Raw genomic sequence first — 11,859 nt, forward strand, 5'->3', positions numbered from 1 at the left:
AATGAAAAATCTTGTACGAACTCAAGAAGGCTCACAAATCAGTGGTACGTTGGCAATGAAATGACTGACACATCTCTCCTCAAATGTCGAATTGGTTTTGTCCTGACTGGAAAAGAGACCATTTACACAAAAATTATGTTCGTTTTTTCAATAATTGTTTGATAGCAGAGATAGTACATTACAGTGGAAAAAGTCAATAGTTCGCCCCTATTCTACGCCCTCGAGCTCTCCAAAACCACATATGCAGTAAAACGACCCTACCAGCACAAGGACGTTTTACATCGGTCATAATTTTAGTATTTCCATCATTTGATTTGCTGACGTGACATCGGATCACGACATGGTTCTAAGTATAGGCATAGAAAGTACTCCACTGTCTATGATATGTGGTATAGGCGCACTTTGGACCAGTTTTCGCTCGGGCAGTAACAAGTACAGTAGGATCGGTTCTGTGCCAGCCAGTTGACCCGCTTGTCATGCAGCTCGGCACAGTGGATGTAAATATCTATGGGAGATAGGACTATATGACAACTCAAAACTTTGCACTTCCTTGACTTTCAAAACATGTAAACTACGAATGAATGTGGCGCAAATGACAAAACAACGATTTCAGGTATCCGCCGTTTTTAAACATTAGTCCATGGTCCCTCTATCAAGGTCACTGCACAAACCGTTGTCCTGAAGTTCAATGGTACGGATGTGATACATTGTGGATGAAAAGTGAAACGAAAAAATGACATAAATGGTAAAATGATGTTCACAAGTTGAAGAATCAGTAGACAATGCCCTGAAATAGGTGTGTTCCTACAGACTCGCTACGCTAGTATTGTCACTTGTTGACACGTATACGATATGAATAAAATCGACGTCATCATAGCAATTAACTGCAGAGCCGTTAACAGTTTTCAATATTAATACTTGTTGAAATGATCAGCAAAGAGGTAAGGGTTGCATTTAAACTAACAAGAAAAGAATGACAGGTTAGTTAAAAATGGAAAAAAATGTCCCATGCAATATGCACAGTGATGAATACAATGTCACTAAATGCAATCTGACCCCGAGCTCCAGAGAGAAGATAATAGACGTAATATTTATTCAGTAATGATGTAGCGTACAATCTTATCCCATTAATATTTTACTGTCCAAGCAAAGCTTTGGGTGAGCTTACATGTTCAGGCAGCGCTGCCCTTAGGGGAATTCAAAATAACTTTGTACTAAAATTAACTGTTTTCAATTTTGCACTAAATTTAATTTTTTTCAAATCCAAGTCGGCACACATGGCGGACGGAGGAGGGGGGGGCACGTGCAGGCGGCAGAAGTTGCAACTGAAAAATGACCTGAGGGCAGCGCTGCCCTTAGGGCAGTTCAGACCGGAGTAAACATGTACACAACATTCAATGACGTCACTGAGGAACTGCATTTTTGCCCTGAGGGCAGCCCAGATATATTGCTGCCCTCAGGGCAGATTAGCAGATAGGATAGGATATGTATGTCTGCCCTGAGGGCAGCTCTGATATATTGCTGCCCTCCGGGCGGATTGGTAGATATACCCTATGCAATACTTTACGGATAGGAAATAAATGTCTGCCCTGAGGGCAGCTCTGATGTCTTGCTGCCCTTAGGGCATATTGATAGATATGCAATGATGCATTGATTTGTGAGCATAGAAAATGTATGTCTGCCCAGCCTGACGACAGCTCAGATATATGGCTGCTCTCAGGGCAGATGGTAGATATACACTATGCAATGCTGTAACGATAGGAAATGTATGTCTGCCCTGAGGGCAGCTCAGATATATTGCTGCCCTCAGGGAAGACATGCATTTCCTATCCTTATAGCATTGAATATGCATGTACTCTATATGTATATCTGCCCATCTGCCCTTAGGGCATCACTATATCAGAACTGCCCTCAGATGTGTAGATGTCTAGACAATTTCGCTGAGAATGAAGATGCTTCGTGACAATATGAACGAGATCAGACATTCTAGTATCCCGAACAAATCTTTACTAATTTATACCGAGTATGACAATGAGTTTGACTGATACGCACACAAAGGAGCTGACGAAGTGTGAATGGACTTGTAGCTAAAGAGAACGGTGTCCACAATACTGTCATTATTCTATAAAAATACTAAATATATCTCACCTATACATAACTTTTCTGACAGTTCTCTCAGATATCTGTCAAATCGATTCCGCTTATTAATACAAACACACTTTTATGATTGCATTTACTTTGGTGATTCTTGCACAACTTGTAAATATGTTAATATTATAAAAAATCTATTATAATCTATCTATTATGAAAATGTATCTGTTATAAGAATCTGCCATGACTTGACAACTCATCCACTTGAAGATAGGATTCAGAGTGTTACATAAAGCGCCCTCTGAGCAAAGTAACGGTTGTATAAGCTCAAACAAGAATGGAACTCTGTTTTTGTTGAGAATCTGTCCTAATTTTGAAATCCAACAAATAAGGTGAAACGGGAAATAATGACGACAACAACTTAATGAATAATGATAAAACTCCTGTAAAACTCCTTGTAGCTGAAATTCTATTAACAGACCGATTGATGCCATATGTAATATATAACTTGTGAGTGGGATCACCATAGAAGCATTTACATCATCTAGAAAATATATATAACACTACCAGGAAACTTAAGAACGTACATTACTTCCATCATCTGTTAAATAGCAAATGAAAAAAACCAAACGGAAAGCAATTCTGCCTGTGCAAGCATTCTTTCAGTCAGTTTGATTTTTCGTTCTCTTTTGGTCGTTTTTTATGATTACTCTATTTTGCCCCATTTTTGTGTATTTTTCCCCGAAATGTTTTCTATTAAAATATAAAAAGTTTTCTAATACAGAAACTCTGAAATTCCTGTTCACTAACGTTACATGTGTGCAAACGGTCTACAATATATATTATACTGTTTTGCCATAGCTTAACAATCCTTGAAAGAATCGACAAGACAAGTACTGAATTACATCGTTTGATAGTCCGAGCTCCAAGATAACATAGCTTAATAGTGATGTAAGCTGGAGTACGATAAAACAAAGATCTGTTACAACATCATGTATATATAATTATATAGCTATTCTCAATCGTTAGAGAGACAACAAGTATTGAAAAAAAGAATTCGACTTCAAACATTTATCAAGACCATCTATGTTAGATAAATCATCTTTTCTATTTAGTCCATCATCCAACGGGTACTAGCCCATTTACAGGATGAAGTACCCATAACCCACTACCCCAATGGAGCACAGAGGAGTAAAGTGCCTTGCTCAGGGCACAACACCGTGCTAGAGTCTCGAATTCAACGTCCTCCGACAGTGAATTCGCTACTCTGGATCTACCGGGACTTGAACCGGGCCTCGAACTAACTATCCTTCGATAGTGAGTCCGTTACCCTAACCAAAATTGTTCCTGATGATAATAAATTTCATTTGTTGAGGCTCGTCTAATCAAACCCTAAGTAAAAGGTCACACAAAATGTGTAGTTTAATGTGCAATATCTGCAAGCTGCTGCAATCAGCTCTTCGCATTTATGTTAAGGCAAGGGTCTGAGACTTTTAACATTTAAGTGTGCTGAGGATCAGGTTTTAGGAAGTTTAAATTACTTTAAAGTTAACAAGAATACATTTCTCAGTCGGTAGACACAAAATTTCTGCAAACCTTGAAATTTCCACCAAGTCAGGTGACTAAAAGGTTATATTTTCCATCCAAAATCATGTTCAAGTAACAAAATAGCTCTACCGATAGATAGAAATTTATTCCGGCTAAATCGTTTGTCTACGTGAAATATCATTATAGCTCGTATGACAACATCTACTTATTCAACATTTTAAGATTATAACATGATGTTTCATCAAAACCATGGATATTTTTAAATATTGTCTCTTTTAATGAGTGATGATTCCTCTTTCTGAATATGTAGTAAAAATATAGACATTTTAAGTTTAGATGTTGAAATTTTATTTTTTAAAGGTATGAACGTGGGCAGGAAAATGTCATTTTCAGTCACGTGACCATGTTTTTCAACACTGATCATATTTTGATCTGTTATGATTTAACAAAAGTGGCACTCTGATCAAATTTTAATCAATCTAATAATATCTCTTGTGATGATATTGTGTTGCTTACTTCAGGTATGCTTAGTACAGGGATCCATGCTTTAACATAATTGCGTTGGTTTTGTAACCATTTCAATACATTTAGTTTAGGAGTCTTGTGATTACTTTTTAGAGTCTAATAACCAGCAACCAAGGTACGGCAATGACGTGGCGCCTTTTCTTGTGCCGTACAGTTCAAATTTGTAGAAACCAGACTCTGGCAATTTGATTGAGTAAGATATACTTGTGTCACTACTCGTTATTGTAAGACAGTTCTTTTTCTCCTCCTCGGGAAGTCGAGAGTCGTTTTTCAACAAGTATGGGGTGGTTGTGATCGGTTCTGGGGCTTTGATGGTTATAACACATGTGCCATTGTTTGCTACAATCACCGAGGATTTGTGTTCAACAAGTTGCAGCCCGAGATCAATGAAATGGTTACTCGCTCCCCAGGAACCATTGGCAGAAGGATAAAATTCACCCTTCCACGCTGCATTTGCTTCAAGCAGCCAATGTCCCACTCCCGAATATGAACCCTCCTCATTTCTGTTCTTTGCAAAAAGGTCGAATTTGTAGAATCCCTTTTCCGGAAGTCTTGCGTGAAAAATGAACTCACTGCCGTCGGTTGCAGAATCGGCAAAGACACACTTCTCAGCGTCGCTATATTTTTCGCCATTCTTTTCCAAATGAAAGAGGAACACGACATCGGGATGTTTGGAGAACTTGATCTGACAGGACCCATCCGTGGCAATAATTTTTGATGAACCAGTATATTTGACATCAAACTCGTAGAATTTTTCACCAGGCCCCCAGAGACTTCTTGAGTGAGGGAATTTCTCATCGATCATCGCGGCTTTCGAATTCCGAATTATGAAGTTGGCACCGTGCCAGTATTTGCCATCATCACGCAACTTTGCCATTACGGTGAATCGATATTCGCCCTCATACGGCAATGTGATGTGATATTTCACTTTGCTGTCAGTTTTCTCGCCACACACATGACCTTCGACCTCTGACTGTCCTCCAGAGAAGGATATCAACTCAGCTAAGAGTTGCTGGCGTTCATCTGGAAGTTCTAGCTCTAATTCAGCTTTCCCTGTGCTCGAAACTATTATTGGTTCTTCCTGGCCGATGACTTTGAATCCCTTGATTAGAAATTCGTCATTGGCGCCCCATACGTCGTGCGCTGCACCAGAGGGGAACACCGCGGAAGGCGTATTGCCTCTGTTCTTAATCGCGTATGACATTACCATGTGAGACATAGACTTCAAGTCCTCAGATTTGTTTAACGGGTTTACACCAACCACCAAAGTGAAATCGCCTGCATGGGGAAATCTAACCTTGCATGTGACTGTATCACTATTTTTGTAGCTCAAGACATGATCCGAATATTTTCTTCCAGCTCTAGGTATTGTATTCTTCTCATTCAAGTCTGTCAACCTGGTCCAAAATCGCAAATACTGGTTGTACGGGCATTGAACTTTCACAGATATTTCATTTTCGTTTGTTTCAATCACACCTTGGTCATGACTTAGGGTTTGCATGTTAAACGCATAGTAGGGACAGTCTCGCATGGGTACATCTGACCAGACATTTAAATCACTAAATGGTTTCTTTAGATATTGCTCGTCTGGGGCGCCCTGTCCTGAGTCTTTGTCAACCGGGAAATGCTTCGAGGCAAACATTTCTGGATCGCTGATGAAGTAGTATTCGTTCCACTTTCGAGTGTAAGCCATTTTGCCAATCTCCTCATCAAAATCTAAAATTAAAAATAAATTCCTTTAGTAAACAGCTGTTGCTTATAATTTTATAAAAATTGCCTGAATTGTGTTTAATTAAAGGTTATAAACGACAACTGATAGTATTTGATTAAGTCATTGACAGTGGTTAATCCGTGGTAAATTGCTGCCAGTCGATGTTCCAATTTATTCAGTAAAATAGAAATTGGTAATTCGGCTAATAATGAATTAATTTTAAAATTTCCTTCATGTTGATGAAGCCATTTTGGTCCTTTTCAGGGCAGGAATGTACAACTAAGTTTTCAACACTGGCGAAATCATAAAAAATTGGAAAAAACCCTTGTCAGGATGGTTAATCCATAATACATTGCGGCGAGTCACTATTCCAATTGATTCATTTAAATAGAAAATAGAAATTAGGCTAATAATCAATATTAACCTTTCGGCTGTGTTGATGATTTGGTATTTGGGGACTAATTAAAAAACATTGTGTAGATGATACTTTGCGGCCGATAAGAATGAAAAGCAAACTACAAAATCGAGACTTTTGGAGACTTAAAAAAGGAAAATAATTATTTGCTAAACAGAATTTTGAAACAGATAGGATTTCCCTATATTAAATGAAGTTTCCCAAGCTAAATTCTGATTGGCTACAAAGTATGAGCCTCACAAGGAATTTTAGAAATATCTCATAATTTCGCTGCTTTTTTGAAACGTCAATTTCAAAAAGGACCAAAAAGCATTTCATTAACACAGCAGAAAGGTTCACGTTAAAACTGATTATAAGCCTAGTATCTATTTCCAATAAATTTGAATACTGACTGACCCAACGTACCACCCCTCTATCGTCTATGGTTGCGTATATACAACCTCTTGTAATAATTTTTGAAACTAAATATGCTAATTTTAAAGAGGCAAGTCTTGCATCCGCTTTAGAATATGCGAATGCACCGTTTATAACCTAATCGTATTACAACAAAATATGATAACACTATACAGTCGCCATCTCGTATGTGTATAAGGGGAATACAAATTCGGGGCCTGTACAGACACGTAAGTAAGGGTCGCGGACGTTTGTGTCATCACATCATGCCATTCATTGACACTGCGGCTACGATGTTCAGTATTGTATGTTTATATCACACCATCAGCCCAAATTAATGTCCAAATATGGAAAGCACATAGAAATATAACATGAGATCGATACTCCCTTGCAAGATGCACACCCTTTTGTTCATTCAAGTAAGTACAACTGCAAATTAAAATCTATATTCTAGGTTTATTTGACTTTATTGAAGCAACGGAGAGATACATGCTGATCTAAGCTTTTGTAACAGACCTACCGACTGATCCCGCCGCCCATGTACAATCGCACAGGTACCATTTTCCATTGATTTTTATCTTATTCCAAGCGTGGTCAGTTTTAATTTTACCATTTTCCATTTGGAAAGCGTCTCCTGGCTGGTAGTCACCTCCCTTTGAAGCCCCAGACAGACTTTCACATTCCAAGCCTGCCAGACTATAACGAATCGATAACATAGTGCACCGTGTCAAGGCTGGGAAATGCAACATATCTACGTCGTCATACAATGGAAAACCATTTTAAATTATTCTTTCACTAAATCTACACTGAAATAATAATGTAATAATGCTTCAATCACAATTAGCCCTATATTTCGTTTAAGACAGTACATGCCTCGGAATTGAAAGTCTTACACCTTTGCTTCAGCTTTTCGTTAAGAAAGATTACACCATTCCCTTTTTAATTAAAAGAATTAAAATCAGGTGTCATGGTGCCATGTTTGAAACTACAGAAAGAAATTACCCACTATCTACCGACACATGAAAATTCATAATGGACACCGTCCCTCTTAGGGAAAAAGAAAAATTTATATTTTCACAAAATAAGGGGTGAAAACTTTATTCGGGTCATGAGCTTTAAAATAAGCCCCAACAAGTGATAGACTAAATAATGATTGTGGCAATATGAGAGAGTCAGAATATCTGCAGCGTCTCCAAGGATTATAAAGCAACGTGTGTCGCATAAAACCAAAGGTTAAGATGTGTTTCTCTGGCAGTGTGCCCCAAAGTGAGATTGGAACAACAATATTTCATGTCTACACAATGTCGATGATACCATATAACTATTAAGATAAATTTCAATATTCTCATTTCGTATAATCATTCACCATAAGTACACATAATTAATGTGTGAGAGTTGTCTCGTTGATTGTACAACTTAGCGCTGTTATAATATCGCATTGTTATTGATACCCGTTATATCAAGAGTCGAAAACTTTTTGGTCTGACGTACCAATTTTGTGCTCCTAATCGGCATACTTACTCACAAAGCATCTTGAAAAGGCTGCTGTAACCTTCGCAAACAGCTACTCCACTTTTCAAAACTCCCTCGGCCGAGTTGTCACCTCGTTCCTTGTTCCCATAGTAACCCTCGACGTCATAGTCAACGTTCTGCGCCTCCCATCGAAAAAGTAGACGGAACTTCTCGAGGTCATTTTGCGCGATTTTAGTGAGATAGGTCACTAACGCAGTGGGAGAATTCTTAAGGTTTTCAGAAGCCTGGAGAACAGAAGAAGAAGAAGAAAATGAGAGAGACACGTGTCGTATTTTGTTCAAAATGTCAAATGCACTGTCCCATTGAATGTTTCTATTCATGAATGCATATTCACATGAAAATATTCGAATGAAGAGTTCTCTACCTGTATGGCATAGTTATCTAGTTCTTTCATGCGCTCATAGTCTGGAATTAACTGTTTTTTTTCTTCCCAGAAGGTGTCTTCTATGTTAAGCCTCGGAAAATCAGTCACAGGTTCACTTTGGTCAGTGGCGGTGGTTGGTTGAATCTTTCGTTTCGTCTTCACTGTTTTTGATGACGAACAGCCCATTCTTAACAAAGATTAAAATTATACAAGGATGAAATTATTCTGCAAAGAGAAGTCCTGCTAAAAGTGTTTTTGCTGTTCACAGTGGGTTCGACGACGTTCCAGATGACAGCGCTACAGTCATCTAAACACAACGTTCAATGGAAAGTATATTATATTTGCTTATTTATTACATCTTTATCAATGTCAGTGAATTTTGTGACATTATTCCTCTGATTTTTACTGACAAGGAAGCCGAATATCCAATATTGTAGCCCAAAATGTGTTCAACATTCTACAAATTCTCTGGCATCGCCAACATTATAAGATAAAAGCAATAATGTACTCCATCTTGGCCAATAATGGACTCCAACATACTTTGCACTCCATAATGTTTTCGGATCACAAATTACATACATTGATGCAAAGTTTGCCTTCCTCCATTGGGGCCGGGAAGGGTAGGGTAGATTATTGCTTAAATACAACCAGTACACTAATTTGTGCAACATGTGCTCTACAGAACAAATTCACATGATTAATGTACGTAAAAAATGGATTTACTGATATATATATATATATATATATATATATATATTATATATATATATATATATATATATATATATATATATATATATATATATATATATTACGCCAAACTACAAAACTCAGTAGTGTTCAATTATAGTGTTATAGTGCTCTACAGAACAATTTCATAATTGCTGTAGGGCCTGGGTACGCACAACATGGCTGCACAATGCAAATTGACCTTGCATCTTTTGACATGGGATATGTTTACCCTTTCGAGTACAGATAATAGTCGATAGTGGCTCAGAGCAGACCCGGGGAGCAGACACAGCTTTTGTCCTATAGTCGTATTATTTGTGAAAAGGGTACACTCAGAGCTGCGTACATAGATTTATCGTACAGGCATGAACTCGTCCTAACCTCTATTCAAGCGTCTGCCATGACAAAAACGTTGAGTCTTTATTACTTAAACAAGTGTACCCCTGGCTGCATATGGCAGAGGAGTTAACGTATAACAGCGTGCGTAAACATAGACCTTAGTGATATCGCAAACTAGAACGGTGGACATAAAAAGGACTTTACGTCCTTGCCAGAACTGATTGAAACATAGTCCATTGTTCAGCGGGTACCTCAGGCACTTTAGACACAATCCACCACTGCAGTTTTATTTACGGCTTTGTTCATGTATCTGTAGTGAGTGTTGTCGTACCAATCGATAATGCACAATAAACCATACAACCTTTCTTCTGCTGTCTCAAAATATACGGAGCTATTGTAACGTTAACCATTGAGGTAATACCTGGTACCATAAAGTATCCAGGGCGACGCATACCGCGTCAGGGTTGTTTTACCTACAAATTGAACCAAGTTTCAATGGGGTTGATGACGGCAGGGGTATGACTAGACCAAATATATGTTGAGTGGCATGAAGAACATGTCTGTGGTGATACATGGAGGTGTAAAAGCGAATCTAACTTGTACCTCCATGGGTGAAATTACCTGTGTTGAATCTATTCCAAAACGTGGCCTAACAGTCCCACAGTGTCACACTCATACTTGCCCCATACACCTGAGAAGGTTTTCTACAAATGAAGGGCGTCTGGCAAAGCAAGGCGCTCTTAGCGCGATCTTGACTATGCCCGATAATGGTTCTGTGGAAGTTTACTTAGAAAATTGACACCAGTCGTGTGCATTACATATTTATCTAAGTTTACGTTAGTGTGCATGTGTGACTTTCAACGCCACGCGTAGTTGTTTTCGAAGACCTGAACAAAACACCTAGCAACCAGATTCAAGAAGTCAATGCTTGAATGGGAGCTCTAAGAACAGACAACGAAAAAAATTCTCGTTTTTGTGTAATAATGGAACGAGACAATGGTAACCCGTTGGCAGCGTTAACATTAAGTAAGGGATTTACCACCATGCCGCGAGCATAGACAACGCGAAAAGGTTTACCGTTGTCTGTGCTGTGAACGACGGTTTCCAACTTACCCACCTAGCTCGCAGAGTTGCCGCACAGACACGGCGAAAAACGGGCAAGAGTAGGGGAAATCATTTTGGTCATATGGAACTCTTTGATATATAATATATATATATATATATATATATATATATATATATATATATATATATATATATATATATATATATATATATATTAGGCATAACGACGGAAAAACGAAATATTATCAAAATCTGCCTCTCTACCAAAATAACCTCTCCTAATTCAGGCAACTATGCTAGCTCCTTGGAAGAATTGTATGGCATAACTATTAAGGCTGTCATTATTATATACCTATTGCATACTCCGCTACTATCAAACATGTTTTGCAGATAAATCGTATTTTAACAGTTGCTTTTGGCTTCTTACCTGATATCCTGTTCGCTAAAAACAAACTTTGTCAACCCGAACGTCCGACGACTGTGTGTTCTGCAAAAGTCAGTTCTTTATTGGAGAGTGAGTTGCTCGGAGAATACATGCGAAGTGTTTGAGTACTATAAATAAAATTTTGTGTTGTTCGTCAACAGAACACGCCCCTTTTGTTGCCATATAGTTTGAAAAGAAGGCGGAACCTCGATGATGAAAAAACTGACGACTTGCAAGTCATTCTCGACCCCAGGCAGAAGGGTTTTTAAAGGCAAGATGGCAAGCGAAATATGAAAATTATAATATAGATGATGATGTGCACAATAAAGTGGTGTTTGCTAAAATATGTACTCTGAGAGAGTAAGCCGATAGTGGGGGAAGTAAGACACATAGAACTTTTGCGAGACGGCTAGCCTGATTTAAGAAAAATGCAATGACGTTTGTTGACAAGTGAACGAGTCGCCGCAGGATAACAAGTGACCTTGTTTTTGTTTGTTGCTATGGAAAGGGCAAAGTTTTTCAGCCTTTAACATACAAAGGCTGCCTTTTGTGCTCCAAAATCCTTTGTTGGTCAGACTTAAGGCAAATCAGGTGGCAATCTTTGACAAGCCTGGCAAGTTTGTTATCAGATTCCACATTTTCAGACGTCTCGTGACTCTGATAGTCTAAACGAACCTTCAATCTGGGTGGGAAACTGTCTTATAACGCAAAAAAAGGGTCTG

General features: G+C 38.4%; 1 protein-coding gene across 1 annotated transcript; it reads right to left on the reverse strand.

The window, feature by feature from the left end:
* Window positions 1-1,971: 1,971 nt before the first annotated feature.
* On the reverse strand, window positions 1,972-11,377 carry LOC139152013 (kyphoscoliosis peptidase-like). Its single transcript, XM_070725100.1, has 6 exons — window positions 11,141-11,377; window positions 8,581-8,767; window positions 8,205-8,440; window positions 7,204-7,379; window positions 3,422-5,880; window positions 1,972-3,198 (listed from the first exon to the last, which is right to left on the reverse strand). The coding sequence occupies exons 2-5, from the start codon at window positions 8,764-8,766 to the stop codon at window positions 4,247-4,249; spliced, it is 2,232 nt and encodes a 743-aa protein (XP_070581201.1). The 5' UTR covers window position 8,767; window positions 11,141-11,377; the 3' UTR covers window positions 1,972-3,198; window positions 3,422-4,246.
* Between the last annotated feature and the right edge of the window lie 482 nt (window positions 11,378-11,859).

Source organism: Ptychodera flava, chromosome 2, assembly GCF_041260155.1.
Source record: "Ptychodera flava strain L36383 chromosome 2, AS_Pfla_20210202, whole genome shotgun sequence".
NCBI classification, from domain to species: domain Eukaryota; kingdom Metazoa; phylum Hemichordata; class Enteropneusta; family Ptychoderidae; genus Ptychodera; species Ptychodera flava.